The sequence below is a fragment of the Kluyveromyces marxianus genome, chromosome 5 (assembly GCF_001417885.1).
Source record: "Kluyveromyces marxianus DMKU3-1042 DNA, complete genome, chromosome 5".
Lineage (NCBI taxonomy): Eukaryota > Fungi > Ascomycota > Saccharomycetes > Saccharomycetales > Saccharomycetaceae > Kluyveromyces > Kluyveromyces marxianus.
This window is the reverse complement of record NC_036029.1, coordinates 645,081-663,712: the sequence shown is the minus strand read 5'-3', so window position 1 is coordinate 663,712 and position 18,632 is coordinate 645,081. Positions and strand designations below refer to the sequence as shown.

Sequence of the window (18,632 nt, the reverse complement as noted above, 5' to 3'; positions counted from 1 at the left end):
TGTTTAGTACTAACAGCGGTTAAATTTTGGGAGGTGTATTATTATTATATATAATAATAAAAAAAGGATTTAGATCAGATATAGTAGAAGTCAGGCCAGCGAAGCTCTCGATAGTATAGTTATTTAATAGCGGGTAGCATCAGGCAGACATTTTTGATATGATTTCTTCGGGGAAGTATGATCCTTTGGAAGAATCTTATGAGGGCGGTTGCTCTCTAGACGAGAGGCCATTGTCGTCTAAGACACATGTTTACAAGTCATGGGCGAATGTTATTCCGGATAAGCAGGGTTTGTACGATCCTGAGTTTGAGCGCGATGCTTGTGGTGTTGGGTTTGTAGCTAATATCAAGGGTGAGTCGTCGCACAAGATTGTTTCTGATGCGCGGTTCTTGCTTTGTAACATGACTCATCGTGGTGCGGTGTCATCGGACGGAAATGGTGACGGTGCTGGTATTCTTACAGGGATTCCCCACGAGTTTATGAAGCGTGAGTTCAAGCTAGACGTTGGGATTGATGTTCCGGAGCAGTTCCAGTATGCAGTTGGTAATGTTTTCTTCAAGAAGGACTCTCCAGAGGCGCTAGAGGGGTCCAAGCGTACTTTTGAGCAGTTGGCGGAAAGTTTGGAGTTGAAGGTGTTGGGATGGAGGTCTGTGCCACACGATTCTTCTATTCTAGGGGCCGTGGCGTTGTCCAGAGAGCCAGAGATCCTGCAGCCCGTGGTGGTGTTGAAGGAGTTGGCTGATTCGCCATCGCTGTCGAAGGAGGAGTTCAGCAGCAAGTACGAAACGCGGTTCAAGACGCAGTTGTACATTCTCAGAAAACAAGCATCTACCTCGATTGGGCTACAGAACTGGTTCTACGTGTGTTCCTTGAATAACAATACAATCGTGTACAAGGGTCAGTTGACCCCAGCCCAGGTGTACAACTACTACCACGACTTGACCAACGCGCACTTCAAGTCGCACATGGCGTTGGTCCACTCGCGGTTCTCCACAAACACTTTCCCATCGTGGGACCGTGCCCAGCCCTTGCGTTGGTTGGCCCACAACGGTGAAATTAACACTTTAAGGGGTAACAAGAACTGGATGAGAGCCAGGGAAGGTGTCATGGCATCCAAGGTCTTTGGCGAACAATTGGACAAATTGTACCCAATTGTCGAAGAAGGTGGTTCCGATTCCGCAGCCTTAGATAACGTCCTCGAACTATTGATGATGAACGGTGTGCTATCGTTGCCCGAAGCCATCATGCTGATGGTCCCAGAAGCGTACCACAAGGACATGGACTCCGATCTAAAAGCATGGTTCGACTGGGCCTCCTGTCTCATGGAACCATGGGACGGGCCAGCTTTGTTGACCTTCACCGACGGCCGTTACACCGGTGCCACTTTGGACAGAAATGGGTTGAGACCATGCCGTTACTACATCACCTCCGATGACCGTGTCATTTGTGGTAGTGAAGTCGGTGTCATTCCAGTTGACAACTCATTGGTCATCCAAAAGGGTAAGCTAAAGCCAGGTGACATGTTGTTGGTGGACACCGAGCTCGGTCGCATGGTGGACACCAAAAAGCTAAAGCAACAGTTCGCCAAGAGACAAGATTTCAAGTCGTGGCTCTCTAAAGTCATCAAGGTAGACGATCTACTAGAAAAAACCTCAAAATACATACCACCAGCTTTGGTCTCGGACTCGGACTTGAAAGTCCAAGCTGATCCTCGACTATTGGCCCTTGGTTACACATACGAACAGGTTTCAATGATTCTTGTACCAATGGCCCTCGGGGGCAAAGAAGCATTGGGTTCTATGGGTAATGACGCCCCACTCGCATGCTTGAACGAGGACCCAGTGCTCGTGTATGATTACTTTAGACAATTATTCGCACAAGTGACAAACCCTCCAATCGATCCAATTCGTGAAGCAAACGTTATGTCCTTGGAGTGTTTCGTCGGTCCTCAAGGTAACCTATTGGAAATGCATCCATCCCAATGTGACCGTTTGCTCTTGAAATCTCCAATCTTGCACTGGGACGAGTTTGAAGCCTTGAAGAACATTGAAAAGGCTCATCCTTCTTGGCAAACAGCTAACATAGACATCACTTTCCCAAAGGAGGAAGGTCTATTGGGTTACACAGCAACCATCGATAGAATCACTCAAGAGGCTTCTGATGCCATCGACCAAGGTAAAAAGATCTTGTTTATCAGTGACAGACAGTTGTCTGCTAGCCGTGTTCCAATCTCTTCTTTGATTGCCGTTGGTGCCATCCATCACCATCTTGTTCGTAACAAGCAACGTTCTCAAGTCGCTCTAATCTTGGAAACAGGTGAAGCTCGTGAAGTTCACCATTTCTGTGTACTATTGGGTTACGGTTGTGACGGTATCTTCCCATACTTGGCTATGGAAACTTTGGTCAAAATGAACCGTGAAGGCTTGGTCCGTAACGTTGACAACGATGACTCTTCCATCGACGACAGAACTTTGCTAGAAAACTATAAGCATGCCGTTGACGGTGGTATCTTCAAGGTCATGTCAAAGATGGGTATCTCCACTCTTGCATCTTATAAGGGTGCTCAGATCTTTGAAGCTCTAGGTATCGATAACTCCGTTGTCGATCTATGTTTCGCAGGTACTGCTTCAAGAATCAGAGGTGTTACTTTTGAGTACTTGGCTCAGGACTCGTTTTCCATGCACGAACGTGGTTTCCCTTCAAGATTTACCATCCAAAAATCAGTAAACTTGCCAGAATCGGGTGAATACCACTGGAGGGATGGTGGTTACAAGCACATTAATGACCCAACCGCTATTGCATCATTGCAGGACTCTGTTAGAAACAAGAACGAGGATGCTTGGGAGATGTACGTTAGAAAGGAAATGGAAGCCATCAGAGATTGTACTCTAAGAGGTCTACTAGAATTGGACTACGAGGAGTCTGATGCAATTCCATTGGAACAAGTTGAACCATGGACCGAGATTGCAAGAAGATTCGCCACTGGTGCCATGTCCTATGGTTCCATCTCCATGGAAGCTCACTCTACTTTGGCCATTGCCATGAACCGTTTGGGTGCTAAGTCAAACTGTGGTGAAGGTGGTGAAGATGCCGAGAGATCCATTGTTGCTCCAAACGGTGACACCATGAGATCTGCAATCAAACAAGTTGCATCTGCTCGTTTCGGTGTTACATCGTTCTATCTATCCGATGCTGACGAAATTCAAATCAAGATTGCACAAGGTGCTAAGCCAGGTGAAGGTGGTGAACTTCCAGCTCACAAGGTGTCCAAAGACATTGCTAAGACCAGACATTCTACACCATATGTTGGTTTGATTTCCCCACCTCCTCATCACGATATTTATTCTATTGAAGATTTGAAGCAGTTGATTTACGACTTGAAATGTTCAAACCCAAGAGCAGGTATTTCTGTCAAATTAGTGTCTGAAGTTGGTGTTGGTATCGTTGCATCCGGTGTTGCCAAGGCTAAGGCAGACCACATCTTGGTCTCTGGTCATGATGGTGGTACTGGTGCTTCTAGATGGACCGGTATCAAGTACGCTGGTTTGCCATGGGAACTTGGTTTGGCCGAAACCCATCAAACTTTGGTTTTGAATGACTTGAGAGGTAACGTTGTTGTTCAAACTGACGGTCAATTAAGAACTGGTTTCGATATTGCCGTCGCCATTTTGTTGGGTGCCGAATCCTTCACTCTAGCTACTGTCCCATTGATTGCCATGGGTTGTATCATGCTAAGAAAATGTCATTTGAATGCATGTGCTGTTGGTATTGCCACCCAAGACCCAGTCTTGAGAAGTAAATTCAAGGGTCAACCAGAACATGTCATCAATTTCTTCTACTACTTGATCCAAGATTTGAGAAAGATCATGGCCAAGTTGGGTTTCAGAACTGTTGACGAGATGGTGGGTCACTCCGAAAAATTGAAGAAGAGAGACGATGTTAAGACTAAGGCATTGAACATCGATTTATCCCCAATCTTGACCCCAGCACATGTCATCAGACCTGGTGTTGCTACCAAGTTCACCAAGAAGCAGGATCACAAGTTGCACACAAGATTAGATAACAAGTTGATCGATGAAGCCGAGATAACTTTGGATAAGGGTTTGCCGGTTAACATTGATGCAAACATCATCAATACTGACCGTGCTCTTGGTTCTACTCTTTCTTACAGAGTCTCCAAGAGATTCGGTGAGAACGGTTTGCCACAGGATACTGTTGTTGTTAACATCAATGGTTCCGCTGGTCAATCTTTCGGTGCATTCTTGGCTTCTGGTTTAACATTCATTTTGGATGGTGATGCCAACGATTATGTCGGAAAAGGTATGTCTGGTGGTAGATTGATTATCAGACCACCAAAGGACTCTAAGTTCAAGTCTGACGAGAACGTCATTGTCGGTAACACTTGTTTCTACGGTGCAACTTCGGGTTATGCTTTCATTTCCGGTTGTGCTGGTGAACGTTTCGCTGTTCGTAATTCTGGTGCTACTGTGGTCGTTGAAAGAATCAAGGGTAACAATGCCTTTGAATATATGACTGGTGGTAGAGCTGTTGTTTTATCCCAAATGGAATCATTGAATGCCTTCTCTGGTGCCACTGGTGGTATTGCATACTGTCTCACCTCCGACTACGATGATTTCGTGGGTAAGATCAACCACGACACTATTGAATTAGAATCATTGACCGACCCTGTCGAAATTGCATTTGTCAAGAACTTGATTCAAGAACATTACAACTACACCAAGTCTGAATTGGCCAAGAGAATCTTGGGTAACTTTAACCACTACTTGAAGAACTTTGTGAAGGTTATTCCTACCGATTACAAGAAGGTCTTGGAGAACGAGGCAAAGGAGAAGATCAAGCTCAAGAGAGAAAACACTGAAGAATTTTTGAAGAAGTTGAACAGCTCTAGAGACACTTCCTTGGATGCTACTAATGGTGAAGTTGACTTAATCAAGCCAAACAAACCTGTCTCCCATAAATCTACTTTGAATGAACCAAAGGTTCTAGATTTAGAAGATTCAATTCAAGATGCCACTAACTTGAAGAATGCAGAAAAGAAGATTGAGAAAATCCGTGGTTTCATGAAGTACAAGTTGAAGCATGAGAAATACAGAAACGCACAAAGCAGAACCAGTGACTGGAAGGAACTCAGTACCGCTATCACCAAGAAGCAAGCTAAGGAACAAACAGCCAGATGTATGGACTGTGGTGTTCCATTTTGTACTTCTGATACCGGTTGTCCAATTTCTAATGTTATTCCAAAGTTCAACGAACTTGTGTTTAAGAACCAATGGAAGCTTGCTTTGGACAAATTGTTGGAGACTAACAACTTCCCAGAATTCACTGGTAGAGTTTGTCCTGCTCCATGTCAAGGTGCTTGTACCTTAGGAATCATCGACGATCCAGTTGGTATCAAGTCTGTTGAAAGGTTGATTATCGACAATGCTTTCAAGGAGGGCTGGATTAAGCCATGTCCACCTGAGGTGAGAACCGGTAAGGTTGTTGCTGTTATTGGTTCCGGTCCAGCTGGTTTAGCATGTGCTGACCAATTGAACCGTGCTGGTCATACTGTTGTAGTTTACGAAAGAGCTGACCGTTGCGGTGGTTTGCTAATGTACGGTATTCCTAACATGAAGCTAGACAAGTCTATTGTTCAAAGACGTCTAGATCTTTTGGCTGCGGAAGGTATTCAATTCGTTACCAACACTGAGATCGGTAAGGATATTAGTGTTCAAGAGTTGAAGAGCAAGTTCGATGCTGTTGTGTACACTGTTGGTTCTACCATTCCAAGAGACCTCAGAATTCCAGGCCGTGAATTGAAGAACATTGACTTTGCTATGACATTGTTGAAGAAGAACACCAAGGCCTTGTTGGACAACGATTTAGAGACCGTTAAGGAACAAATCAAGGGCAAGAAGGTTATTGTCATTGGTGGTGGTGATACAGGTAACGATTGTTTGGGTACATCTGTCAGACACGGTGCTGCATCTGTGCTAAACTTTGAGTTGCTACCACAACCACCAAGTGAGCGTTCCAAGGACAATCCATGGCCACAATGGCCACGTATCATGAGAATTGACTACGGTCATGCGGAAGTGAAGGAGCATTACGGTAGAGATCCTCGTGAATACTGTATTCTATCCAAGGAGTTCATTGGTAACGAAGAAGGAGAGGTGAAGGCGATCAAGACTGTTCGTGTTGAATGGAAGAAATCGCAATCAGGCGTTTGGCAGATGGTGGATGTTCCAGGATCTGAAGAGATCTTTGAAGCTGACATTGTTTTGTTATCTATGGGTTTTGTTGGTCCAGAGGTTATCGACGATCCATCATTTGTGAAGTCTAAGAGAGGTACTATCACGACGCTATCGGATTCCTCGTACTCCGTTGACGGAGACAAGGTGTTTGCTGCTGGTGACTGTAGAAGAGGTCAATCTTTGATTGTTTGGGCCATCCAAGAAGGTAGAAAGTGTGCTACTGCGATTGACACTTTCTTGATGGGTTCTACGAACCTTCCAGGCAACGGTGGTATTGTCAAGCGTGACTATAGACTTTTGGAAGAACTAGCCTCTACCATCTGAGGAGAGGAGAGACTATACCCCCCACCCCCAATTATTTATATTATTATTACTTATTTATTATCAAACACTATTTATTACTGTTATCAATGTTTGTTATCCGTATTTTTTATCTTGAGGATCGGGACTCGAAGTGTCATATAGTAGTGAGTTTCATTTATTACATTAAGGTATGGAAATATTATATACCCTTACTTGAAGATCGACTTCAATTTCGTGAATAGACCGCTCTTGCTGCGGTGGAGATCATCAGAACCGTGTGCTTGCGGCTGCGGCTGTCCCTGACCCTGTGCCTGCGGCTGTCCTTGCTTCTTGACCTTTTTCGACGACGTCTTGGGACTCAACATATTCCCAGCCCCGCCACGACCGATGGAAACATTCTTGGGCACGTCAGAATGGCGTCTTGACTTCACTTTCTGGATCCCGCCCGACTTGTTCGACGAAATCACATCGATGATATCTTCGTCTCCATCGTCCACATCCTGCGCTGTGCGTGTTATTACCGGATCGACGTTGCGTCTCATATTTCCCGCGCCCCCACGGCCCGTAGAATACACTGGCGAGATGATATTAGGCACTGGCGACCCCTGGGCCACCACTTTTGGTGCTGGTTTCTCATGCGATGTGATCACGTTTCCTGCTCCACCTCTTCCGGTGCTAACTCTGTACTCGCCCATTTGCAGATTTTGCTACCTGTGTGTGTGTATGTATGTGTGTGTATGTATATATTGTTTAATGGAAACCAGAGAAACCATTCAGTAGTGGAACCGTGAATTTATAAGTGAGACTAGACTGTTTGCCAGTCTGCCAGGCGGGCAGTCTGCCATGTTGGAGTCACTCATTCACTCACTTTCTGGCGCTGGGTCACTGAAACGGCACTTTTTCACCACCGTGCACAGTGATGTCACATGTCAGGAAACCATTTTTTTTTTTAGAAAAAAAAAAAAACGTAAACAGAGTTAAGGCACAGGGACGAGAGGACCCTTTCTTCCGGCTCGCGTTGCTTTTTTTCGCTCTCGAGGGGACTTTTCATTTTCCCTCTTTGTGGCGTATTCCCCGCTTTTTCGGAACCCGCGCCGAAACATAATTTATTGTTTGTGCTGGGAACACCGGGTAACTAAATCCAACCCAACCCAATCTTGGAAAATGTCATTGTTAAACTTACCCGGTGTATGATAAAATACGTTACCCGGCGTGTGAGTACACCCACGCACCCACGCCACAATGGTCCCAGCTTCTTCTCTTTCTCTTTCTCTTTCTCTTTCGCTTTTTTTTTTTTTTTTGTATGGACGTAACAGCTATGTACACCTGCAAAATGTAATTGTAATTGTGATTGTAGTTGAACTTGCAATTGCAGTTTGTAGATTGTACAGATTAGAGGTTGGACAACCTGTATTTTGCCCCCAGAGTCCAGATATACCCGCCAGAATATAGCATGTCTTGGGACGACGAAGATTTTGAAGTGCCTTCCGCAGCAAAGGAGAAGCCAGTGTTGGATTCTTGGGACGATGAGTTCGCTGAACAAGACAACGATGAACCAGTGCTAGAATCCTGGGACGACGACGAAACTGAGAAAAAACCCAAGCCTGCCGCAGCCAAGCCTAAGCCAGCAGCACCATCCAAGAAAAAAACAGACCCTTCTAAGAAGGTTCTGCTCGAAATCGACACGCTAGACGAGAAAACTAGAAAAGAATTGTTGAAGAAAGCCGAGGTTGAGTCGGACTTGAACAACGCAGCAGACCTTTTCGGCGGCCTAGGAGTCGCCGAGGAACACCCTAGGGCCCGTGCCGAAAGGGAAAGACAACAGCTGGAGGCGCTTTCGAAGCCTGCTGCCCTCACAAAGGACACCCCAATCGAATCGCATCCATTGTTCCAAAACTTGGAGACCAAGAAGGACTACCAGAACCTCAGAAAGGCATTGGCCACCGCTATCACAAGCACAAGCAGCAACTCGCTCTTGAACTACTCCGGTGGACTAGCCATCGACTTGATCAGAGACATCTCCAAGCCAATGGCCATCGAGAACATCAGACAGACCGTTGCAACGTTGAACGTCTTGATCAAGGAAAAGGAAAGAGAAGAGAGACAGGCCCGTTTGGCGCGTGTCAAGGGTGGTACTGCCACCGGTGGTGCAGGTAAGAAGAAGGCCAAGGCTGCTAGAGCTAACCTTGGTGGTGCTTTCAAGAAAGACAACGACATCGACATGGGAAACAGCAACTTTGACGATTTCGGAGATGACGACTTCATGTAGTAGGCCTGGTTTCGACTAGTTAGTTCCCCGCTTCCCCCCCAACTTAATAGATAAATAAATAAATAAATAAATAACCTGAAATAACCTCGAATAAGTACTACTAGTACTCACTATCTCTCAATTCCGGTTGAAAGTATCATCGGTATGTGGCTGTTTCCACTTGCCCACGACGATCCATGTTTCACCATCCCACGCTAGCATCGGTCTTTACCCACGCAAAAGAAGAAAAAAAAAAAAAATGTACACACACAACAAGACCGAAGTATCGAAAAACTCCACCACGAAGATCATCCACAGAACCAGCCTGCTCCAAGCGGTTTGATCCGAGCGATTACTTGTGCATGTGCACCCTGGTTCGCCAGTTTTCAAGCGTGTACTTTTCATTTGTTCTTATTTTATATATATATAGATATATATTGGCATAGATAGTCATTGTCACTTTAGAAGAAACTTTGCTCGAATGAAAAGAATAGTATAGGGTACAGCAAACAGGGACACACGAGCAAGCACATTCACAAGATGCTACCAAGGTTCGTGGTTAGATCTGGTGCCGCAGGAAGAAACCTGGGCTTCAGTTTTACTCGTAAATGCGACCATACTTTTCTAAGTAAGACTGTGCGCAATGACTTGTCGCACAGACCCTATTCTACCGGAACTAACGGTAATGGCAGTGCCAATGCCGGTAAAAGCCAAAGCGGTTTGTTGTTTGGTGTGTTTGGAGGTACTTTGATCGGTGGTGGGCTGGTTGCGTACTTTTTGGGGTCGAAGTTCGACCAGCAACAGAGCTCATCTCAGCAAGTCAGCGATTTGTCCATTGCTAGACTAGAGGATTTGGACTCGCCCAAGTACTGCGACAAGAAGACGTTTGCTACTGCTGTCGAGGAGTTGAAACAGGTGTTGGATAACAACCCAGAGAACTTTTCGGACGCCAAGAGCGACTTAGACTCGCACTCAGACACATATTTCAACTCGCACCATGCCACGCCAGAACAGAGACCCGAGATCGTTTTGTTCCCCCGTAACACGGAAGACGTTTCCAAGTTACTCAAGATATGCCACAAGTACTCCATTCCTGTCATTCCATTCTCCGGTGGGACCTCGCTCGAGGGCCACTTCATGCCCACGAGACCGGGCTCCTGCGTCGTTTTGGACATCTCCAAGTACATGAACCAAATTATCCAGTTGAACAAGGAAGACCTCGACGTGGTCGTGCAAGGTGGTGTTCCATGGGAAGACTTGAACGACTACTTGAACGACCACGGGTTGTTGTTCGGTTGCGATCCTGGTCCAGGTGCCCAGATCGCTGGTTGTATTGCTAACTCTTGTTCCGGAACCAATGCGTACCGTTACGGTACTATGAAAGAAAACGTCGTCAACATCACCATGTGTCTTGCCGACGGTACCATCATCAAGACCAAGAGAAGACCAAGAAAATCCTCTGCTGGTTACAACTTGAACGGTTTGATCATCGGAAGCGAGGGTACCTTGGGTATTGTCACCGAGGCAACAATAAAGTGTCACGTGAGATCTAACTTTGAAACCGTCGCTGTCGTTCCGTTCCCCAGCGTGGCCGATGCTGCCTCGTGCTCCTCCCACTTGATCCAGGCCGGTATCCAGCTGAATGCCATGGAATTGTTGGACGATAACATGATGAAGATCATCAACAAGAGCGGTGCTACTTCAAGAACAAACTGGGTCGAATCACCAACCTTATTCTTCAAGATTGGTGGCAGAAGCGAAAAGGCAATCAAAGAAGTGGTTAAAGAGGTCGAGAAGATCGCCTCTCAACACAACAACAGCAACTTCGAATTTGCATCTGATGAAGAAACTAAATTGGAATTGTGGGAAGCTAGAAAAGTCGCTCTTTGGTCTACGATTGATGCAGGTAAGAAGTTGGATCCAAACGTCAACGTTTGGACCACCGATGTTGCCGTTCCTATCTCCAAATTCGCCCAGGTTATCAACGATACAAAGGAGGAAATGAACGCTTCTGGATTATTGACCTCTCTTGTTGGTCATGCCGGTGACGGTAATTTCCATGCTTTCATCATTTACAATGCCGAACAACGTAAGACCGCAGAAACCATTGTCGAAAATATGGTCAAGAGAGCCATTGACGCAGAAGGTACCTGTACCGGTGAACACGGTGTTGGTATTGGTAAGAGAGAGTTTTTGGTTGAAGAGTTGGGCGAAGATACAATTGCTGTCATGAGAAAATTGAAACTTGCCTTGGATCCAAAGAGGATCTTGAACCCTGACAAGGTCTTCAAGATTGACCCTAACGATCACCAACACTGAGTCAGCCAATACAGAGAGAGACAAAGTATATACCAAAACAAAGAATGAATCCATCCTAATGAAAAGAAAAGATATATCCCAGTGTTAGACACACCTACACACACTAACGCTATGTGATGCTATGTATAATGACCACTGTATATATGTATCTCTATAATAACATATTCTAACGTACTCAAACAGATTTGAGTCATCCTCACACAATGAGAAACCGATCGGGTATTAATTAAATTTTTTACCTGAACGCTTGGGCTAGCTTAGGCTAGCCCTGTCCTGATCAGCATCATTCTGATGTAACCAAGAACTACGTAGTTCTGTGTATATTTTACTTCACAGCAAAACCCGGTAACAGCAATGTGGAAATTCTAAGACTAAATTCCAAACTTTGTTTGCTATTAGAAGAAATACCAAAAAAATGAAAAAACAGAGTGTTACCTTAATATACATCCTACGAACTATCTACATAGGGACAACGGCTGTACCTAACCGGGTTACCTCTTTCCATCGTACCATTTGGTACCTTTAGGGACGTTTCTTATGTAATTATAGTATGTATGTATGGCGTAAAGAAAGCCGGTTCTTTGCGATGAGAAGGAAGGGGTATGTAGCCAGCCTCCACCTCGATCCGACTGACTGATATCTCAGAGCAAACTCAATTGACTCTGCTCTAATACAAATGTGCATTCATAAAGGGTTATATATATAGACTGTAGAGATGTGAATTTGTTCGGGAGTCATCAATCATATATCTAGAAGAGTCATGTGAATGATTAGTCTAATACAAAGAAATAACGAGCAATATATCCAGACGATTATTGTTGAACAGATAGCTAGCTACACTAAAAAGACGAATATGATGATTACAAAGACTATATACAGGGGTTCCAGATCCCCAGCCGCATCCAGAATATTCACTAATGCTACAACAGTGAGTAACGTTACATTGAGTCGTTCTCTATACAATTCCAGTGGTGACTCAAAATCCACGATTAAGCAGACCTTGGAAGATGTGAATAAAAAAGTCGGACAGGCTGCTGCAGAAGGTCTTGAAAAGACAGAAGAAGCATCTCACAAAGTTGGAGAGAATATCCAACAGGCTGAAGAGAAGGTGAAGAATATCTTCTCAAAAACTAGTGCTGACGCCAAAGAAAAGGCCGAACAAGGTAAGGAACACTTAGAGGCCAAGGGCAGAGAGTCTGTTGCTAGAGGCAAAGAAAAGCTAGATGAATTCGAGAAAAAGCATTAATAGGTGATTTTTCTTTGTAATGGCTTGGCGTCGTTGAGGGGTTATGTCACTATGTAAAGCTTAGCATTAGTTTAGTTTTAATTTCTTCCCTCCTCTCATCTATAATGGACAGGACTCCATTATGGTATGCAATGCAATAAATACTATTCTATTTTTCCTCTGATTAAAATAAGTAATTTCATTTTGCTCCAAGTGGTATACTTACTATACAAGAACTTATGCCTGGATCTGAGATGTGGCTCCTGGTGTTTCCGCTCTTGATTTTGTTGGCGTCTGCTCCTTTGGAGTGGTAGGATCTGCTGGCTTGCGCTTTTTGATTAATTCAAGGTAGTTATAAGGAACATACCCGATATTCCCTTGTTTAGTCCGGACTTTCCACCATTCTGAATTATTTCCCATTGGATCTTGTTTGGATATTATGGCCATTAATTCGCCCTTCTTCAAAGCACATTCGATCCTGGGATTTTCTGGAACGAAATCATAGATGGCTCTAGCGAACTCTAAATTATTAGGGTCTAGCGTGCGTTGGTTCATCGTTCCAGTTAGTTTCTTTCTCTGTTGTTGTTGTAACTTTTGAATAAATTTATTCAAGAGATACGGGAATCCAAATACAGCGGCCAGGAACATGATCAAAGGTTTCCACGATATTCTCTTGCCCTTCTTATTTACACCGTCTTGGCCTCTCTTGGCATTAAATTCCTCGACTAATTTCTTCGAAAGATCAGAAGACTGACCTTGACCATGAGCACCGTTTATTTGCTTTTTAGATGGGACAACGCCCATTTTCCCTCCTGTAACTTTATACAAGATCTTCTTGATAAACTTGATAATTGCAAATATTCCAAAGAAAGAACCTAAAAGTTCCTTCATGTACTGGAATTGTTCAGCAACAGTTATCATTGTGAAAAATGAATTATGGGTTGCCATGTATGTAGCTTCTAACATCTGTGCAAATCCAGCCACAGCTCCTATGAGTCCCTCGATTAACTGGAAAGTAGCTTGTGTAGACTCCGCAATACCAGAAGGCCCGCCATTCCCGTTCATTCCATTCATTCCATAAGCAGAGCCATAGCCACCTCCATACATAGATCCTAACCCACCTCCATACATAGATCCCATACCATATCCACCTCCGTACATGGAACCCAATCCACCTCCAAACATCGATCCCATTCCATATCCACCGCCATACAAAGAACTGCCATAACCAGACATTCCAGACATCCCAGACATTCCAGACATCCCATTTCGCAGCATAGAAGACCCATTTGTAGAATCTAGCCCTTCACTATCCAGACCTGAAGGTCTTGAAGGTAAAACTGGCTCATTACTCGCAGCAGTCAGCGCATTTCCCTTATCTGTCAATCCTCCATCAGAAACTACAGCATCTTGAGCAGCTTTTTGTTCCCAAGGTTTCGGTCTTGCCACTCCTGTAGATTGTGACATAATAATATTGATACCCCTGTACCAAAAAAGCTTGCAAAGAACCCAAATTACCTATTTCCTCGAGCAATAAACAAAGCTTAAAGCCATACGTTGCTGCTCTTTTCTCATCTTGTAAGTCATACTTACCTTTCAATGCTAGAAAACCATTGTTTAAAATGTCAAAAGGTATCAGATATCCGGGTAATAATATTTGACTTGACTTATATTACTTATGTATGCTATTTGATCTTTCGTTATGTCGCCGTAATGACAGAATAATGACAACGATATATATATATGCGGCATGAATTGCACATATTTCTAGAGATTTGATTTGTGTCTATGTTATTGAAGATATTTTTTGTCTCATATATGAATAAGTTAAACAACTTTAATCTTTGGAATCGTGTCAAAATGCATATTAATTATATATCCTTTATGAAATGTGAAGTAACAGAGGAACGACGATGAAAAGAAGAAGGTGTTAAAAAAAAAAAGAATATGAAGTGTAACTCAGTCGTTGGTCTAAAGCCTGCTGTTCTTGTTTGTTGATTTTATCGTTAAAAAAATATTATAAATAGAAAGTCCGTTTCTTTTGTAATGTTATTATTGTTACTGTTAATGTTAATGTTACTGTTAATGTTACTTTTGTGTTTTTTATCTTGTTGGAAAGTGTCCTTTTATAGTTGATTATAGTTTTCGTCATTCTTTGCTGGCGAGGCTAATTTTAAGCGTAAATTAAAGCCATTTTGTAACCTGGTAGGACTAGATGCGGATTCCGATTCCGATTCGAGTTCAGAGCGTTGTTCAGGTGGAAGCTCGACATTGAGTTTTAGCTTTACCGTTGATATCACCTGTGTCTTTTTGTCGCCGCTTGCTTTTGTGGCCGTAGCGTTATTATTTAAGGAGGTATCGTGTTCGTCTGAATCGTCTTCTACCAAAGCATCTAGTTGCTCTCCCGTTAGGTATTTAAATCTGCTCTTTCTTGGGCTCAATCTTGATTCCACAGCCTTTCGTATGCATTTGTATCTTGCCAAATCCTTCTCGAGTTCCTTTATTTTCCCTTCTACAGCTATCTTTACCAATTCGTCTGATTGCAGCAAAAGTTTCTCAGGAATGGGTAGATCATGGTCTGCCCGTCCTTGTTTGCGTATAATAAAGTCTGTGTTTGATATCCGAGGCAGAGATTGCATATGGTTGAACAGCGTTTTGTTTTGGAAAGCAAGACTTTCGTTCTCTTTGGTTAGAGTTGCGTTTTCCAGCTTCAAGTTCTTGTTATCTAAATGCAATTTGTCATTATCCAGCTTCAACTCGTCTATCCGCAGTTCAAGATTTTTTATAGTTAGGTCTATTCTTTCCTTATCGAAATAGGTGTCGTCAGGATATTGGAAATCCTGCTTCTCATTCAACCAAATTTGCTCATCATTCATAAAATTGGAGAGTATACTCTGCCTTTTATTGCTATGCCCCGACAGTTGAGTTTCCTCGTCTGCAAGTAGCCGTAGTTTCAATTCAGCAGTCACTGTTGGCGAGCTAGATGCAAATGAATCTGACGACGGAAATCTGTTGCCCAATGCCGGTGCGTCAAGTTCAACATATTTGGTCGTCACATTGGTCATTTGAGAGCAAGTTGAAGTAGTCCTCGAATGGCCCTGTTTCGGATTCAACATAATAGGCTTCACGACAGAGTCCTTCTTGCATCCAAGTGGTACGTTCTTTATCACTTGGCTGCTATTGTTGTTCTTCAATAGGTATTCCTTCTTGAACATTTTGGGTAATTGAACAGGAGGATGCTCTGTCATGGACACAGACCCCATCCTCACTGGAGATGACGACCGTAGCATTGCAGTAATTGGTGCTTGCGAGCAACCACTCTCCCCACTAATTGAGCCCGAGCGAGACCGTGACCTGGTTCTAGACCCCATGGGCACAACGTTCCCAATGTTACTGTATTCTAATTGTTTATCCATTATCTTCGACAAAGAGGTCCTAAGACGCTTAGGGTACGCCACATTGTCGTCCAGATGTCGCATCAGTGGATCATCTAGTCCACCTCCAATCATCGCCATTGAACTTTTCCCTTTGTATATTTGTCTTGTACTTGTATATTATATCTTTATCTTAATCTTAAAACCGCTCCTTCAGTTTTCAATGCAATGGCTAGCTAATTTCTAATTTGTGGTAAACCACCTCAAAACCTGCTGAAACGACGTTGAAAACCCAATCGAATCAATAAAGATCTTCTCAATGCCCCTTCAATCAGTGGTATAGCAGTTGGTCAAGTGTGAAGTGACACTAACTAAAAATTTAAAAAAAACAATTAGACCCACACCTGAACACAACCGGGGGGAAAACAGGATCAGAAGATTATCACACTCGATTTCTCTACTACTGAACAAATTCAAGCCTAATACTAAGAATCTGAAACTACTTTGTATACTTTCAACAACTTTGTACCTCTATCCAATTGTGGGAACACTTTTACCATTTACGAGTACTCATCTCGCATTGTGAAGAAATTCCTAAAAAGGTCTACTGTTTACAAATAACCCTTTTGGGAAAATGGATTTCTTGAAATCACAAGTACCGATTTGCATAGAAAAGGGCATACAGATGACAGGGAAGGTGGAGACCACGTACACACACGCGACAGGAAGCAAGTGTAAGTGTCCCAGGCTCAAGGAACCAAGGACTGGGAAATTAGGGTAAAAAAATATTCAGGTCAGTGCCTAAGTAATTGAATTGCTCGACTGAAGGAGTGTAAGTAGTAGGCAATACTTGTTAAATTGTGGTAATGGGAAGATGTAGATAGAGTATGTATATGGAGACGTAGTTGATCAGTGATCAGTGATCAGCGATCAGCGATCAGCTGGTCAATTAGTACTTCAAGAATTTTCTATAGACCATGTTGTCTGTTTCTTCATGGTATTTGTAGCCTAAGTCGTCCAAGAATTTTTGGAAGATTTCGTTGTCGCTTGGTGGGACACTGATACCTGCCAAGATCTTACCGATATCTGCGCCATGGTTTCTGTAGTGGAACAAAGTCAAGTTCCAGGAAGCGCTGAGACCAGAGAGGAACTTGGTCAATGCACCGGGTCTTTCTGGGAACTCAAATGCAATAACTCTTTCGTTAGGAATTTCTGACGCGCCTCCGACTAGGTATCTCCCGTGAGACTTGGCCATTTCGTTGTCAGAAATATCAACTGCTTCAAAGCCAAGCGCACTTAGCTGTTGCACCACTTGCTTGATTTCCTTTTCACGGTCAACGACGTTGAAAGATGTGTATATGCAGGCCATAGGGACGTCGTTTTCAGAGTCATGACGGTGCACGTTGTATCTGTACGAGAACTCGGTCACTGCTCTTGGGTGGATAACGTTTTGTAGCTTCTTAAAGGAACCTGGAATATCGGGGATAGTAACAAGCATGAAAACTTCCTTACCTTCACCCAACACGGCTCTTTCAGACACAAATCTTAAACGGTCGAAGTTCATGTTGGCACCAGACAAGATTGGCACGTAAGTTTTCTTGGAGTGGTCGATTTCTGGGTGCAGCTGTGTCACGTATTTCTTCAACCCGGCAACCGAAAGAGCACCACTAGGTTCTACAATTGATCTGGTGTCTTCGAATACGTCCTTAACTGCAGCACAGATTTCGTCCGTGTTCACGAGGATGACCTCATCGACTACATCTTGGCATACTCTGAAGGTTTCTTCACCAATCAGGCGCACTGAGGTACCATCCGCAAAGGTTCCAACAGATTTCAAAGATGTACGCTTGCCGTTAGTCAAAGAAGTGTGTAGTGTAGGAGCGTCGTATGTTTCAACACCGATGATCTTGATTTGAGGCGCAATTCTCTTCAAGTATGAACCGATACCAGAGATCAAACCACCACCACCAACAGCGCAGAACACTGCGCCAATGTTGGAGCCCTTGTGCACCTGTCTCAAGATTTCCATCGCAATGGTACCTTGACCAGCAATAACGTATGGATGGTCAAACGGTGGGATATCGGTCATCCCACGTTCTTCAGCCAATCTCGAACACTCCAGCTTAGCCTCATCGAAATCGTTACCATAAAGCACAACTTGTGCTCCTAATCTAGACACATTCTGGTACTTGATAGATGGCGTCGACACAGGCATCACGATAGTAGCAGGAATGTTCATATGCTTACTCGAAAACGCAACACCCTGTGCATGATTCCCCGCACTACATGCAATAACACCAGCATTCTTCTGCGCATCGTCAAGCGTGGCAATCATGTTGTAAGCACCACGCAACTTGAACGAAAACACGGGCAACAAGTCTTCTCTCTTCAATTGCACCGTGGTATTTAGTCTTGACGATAACGAAACCGCATGCGAAATCGCAGTCTCTTCAATAACGTCGTAAACGCTAGACCGTAGAATCAACCGAACGTAATCTGGCGAACCGTCAGCCAGCCTCTCATCATCTTTTAGATTGGAGTACATCTTCTGTAAATTATCTGAGAATGGTGAAGCACCACTGGTGGTCGCAGCATTACTGCTATTGAACCGAATAGCGAGCCTATAGGCTCCTAGTGGCATGGAAGCACCACGCAGTTTCAAAGTACTCAAAAGCATTGGTATTAGTTACACCCTCTGAGCAATTTGGAATATTATTTTTTTCTCCTTCAATATAAGAAATAATCCTCTCTCTCTGTATTGTTCTTAACTCCCTCGCTGCCAATTGAGCCTTAAAATGTACCGATCTTTTTGTTCTACTTTCCAAATGCTCATCGGCCATGACTCTTTCTTTCTGCTGAAGTGGTGAAGAAAAAAAAAAATTATTTTCATTTTTATTGCAGTATAATGA

At 43.7% G+C, this 18,632-nt stretch overlaps 8 protein-coding genes across 8 annotated transcripts; 4 read left to right on the top strand and 4 right to left on the bottom strand.

Annotated features, from left to right (window-relative positions):
- Positions 1 to 158: 158 nt before the first annotated feature.
- Positions 159 to 6,578, top strand: GLT1 (glutamate synthase (NADH); the record flags this gene model as incomplete). The annotated part of the gene is made up of 1 exon (XM_022820290.1): positions 159 to 6,578. One exon carries the CDS (start codon positions 159 to 161, stop codon positions 6,576 to 6,578), a length of 6,420 nt encoding a protein of 2,139 aa, XP_022676768.1.
- A 188-nt stretch (positions 6,579 to 6,766) lies between these two features.
- PAR32 (Par32p) lies at positions 6,767 to 7,252 on the bottom strand (the record flags this gene model as incomplete). Its single annotated transcript, XM_022820289.1, has 1 exon — positions 6,767 to 7,252. The coding sequence occupies one exon, from the start codon at positions 7,250 to 7,252 to the stop codon at positions 6,767 to 6,769; it is 486 nt and encodes a 161-aa protein (XP_022676767.1).
- A 758-nt stretch (positions 7,253 to 8,010) lies between these two features.
- Positions 8,011 to 8,826, top strand: HCR1 (translation initiation factor eIF3 core subunit j; the record flags this gene model as incomplete). Its single annotated transcript, XM_022820288.1, has 1 exon — positions 8,011 to 8,826. The coding sequence occupies one exon, from the start codon at positions 8,011 to 8,013 to the stop codon at positions 8,824 to 8,826; it is 816 nt and encodes a 271-aa protein (XP_022676766.1).
- Positions 8,827 to 9,345: 519 nt separating this feature from the next.
- DLD1 (D-lactate dehydrogenase) lies at positions 9,346 to 11,124 on the top strand (the record flags this gene model as incomplete). The annotated part of the gene is made up of 1 exon (XM_022820287.1): positions 9,346 to 11,124. One exon carries the CDS (start codon positions 9,346 to 9,348, stop codon positions 11,122 to 11,124), a length of 1,779 nt encoding a protein of 592 aa, XP_022676765.1.
- Positions 11,125 to 11,890: 766 nt separating this feature from the next.
- On the top strand, positions 11,891 to 12,370 carry KLMA_50300 (uncharacterized protein; the record flags this gene model as incomplete). Its single annotated transcript, XM_022820286.1, has 1 exon — positions 11,891 to 12,370. The coding sequence occupies one exon, from the start codon at positions 11,891 to 11,893 to the stop codon at positions 12,368 to 12,370; it is 480 nt and encodes a 159-aa protein (XP_022676764.1).
- Positions 12,371 to 12,586: 216 nt separating this feature from the next.
- On the bottom strand, positions 12,587 to 13,816 carry PEX13 (peroxin PEX13; the record flags this gene model as incomplete). Its single annotated transcript, XM_022820284.1, has 1 exon — positions 12,587 to 13,816. The coding sequence occupies one exon, from the start codon at positions 13,814 to 13,816 to the stop codon at positions 12,587 to 12,589; it is 1,230 nt and encodes a 409-aa protein (XP_022676763.1).
- A 659-nt stretch (positions 13,817 to 14,475) lies between these two features.
- Positions 14,476 to 15,864, bottom strand: KLMA_50298 (DUF1875 domain containing protein; the record flags this gene model as incomplete). Its single annotated transcript, XM_022820283.1, has 1 exon — positions 14,476 to 15,864. One exon carries the CDS (start codon positions 15,862 to 15,864, stop codon positions 14,476 to 14,478), a length of 1,389 nt encoding a protein of 462 aa, XP_022676762.1.
- An 808-nt stretch (positions 15,865 to 16,672) lies between these two features.
- On the bottom strand, positions 16,673 to 18,400 carry ILV1 (threonine ammonia-lyase ILV1; the record flags this gene model as incomplete). Its single annotated transcript, XM_022820282.1, has 1 exon — positions 16,673 to 18,400. One exon carries the CDS (start codon positions 18,398 to 18,400, stop codon positions 16,673 to 16,675), a length of 1,728 nt encoding a protein of 575 aa, XP_022676761.1.
- Between the last annotated feature and the right edge of the window lie 232 nt (positions 18,401 to 18,632).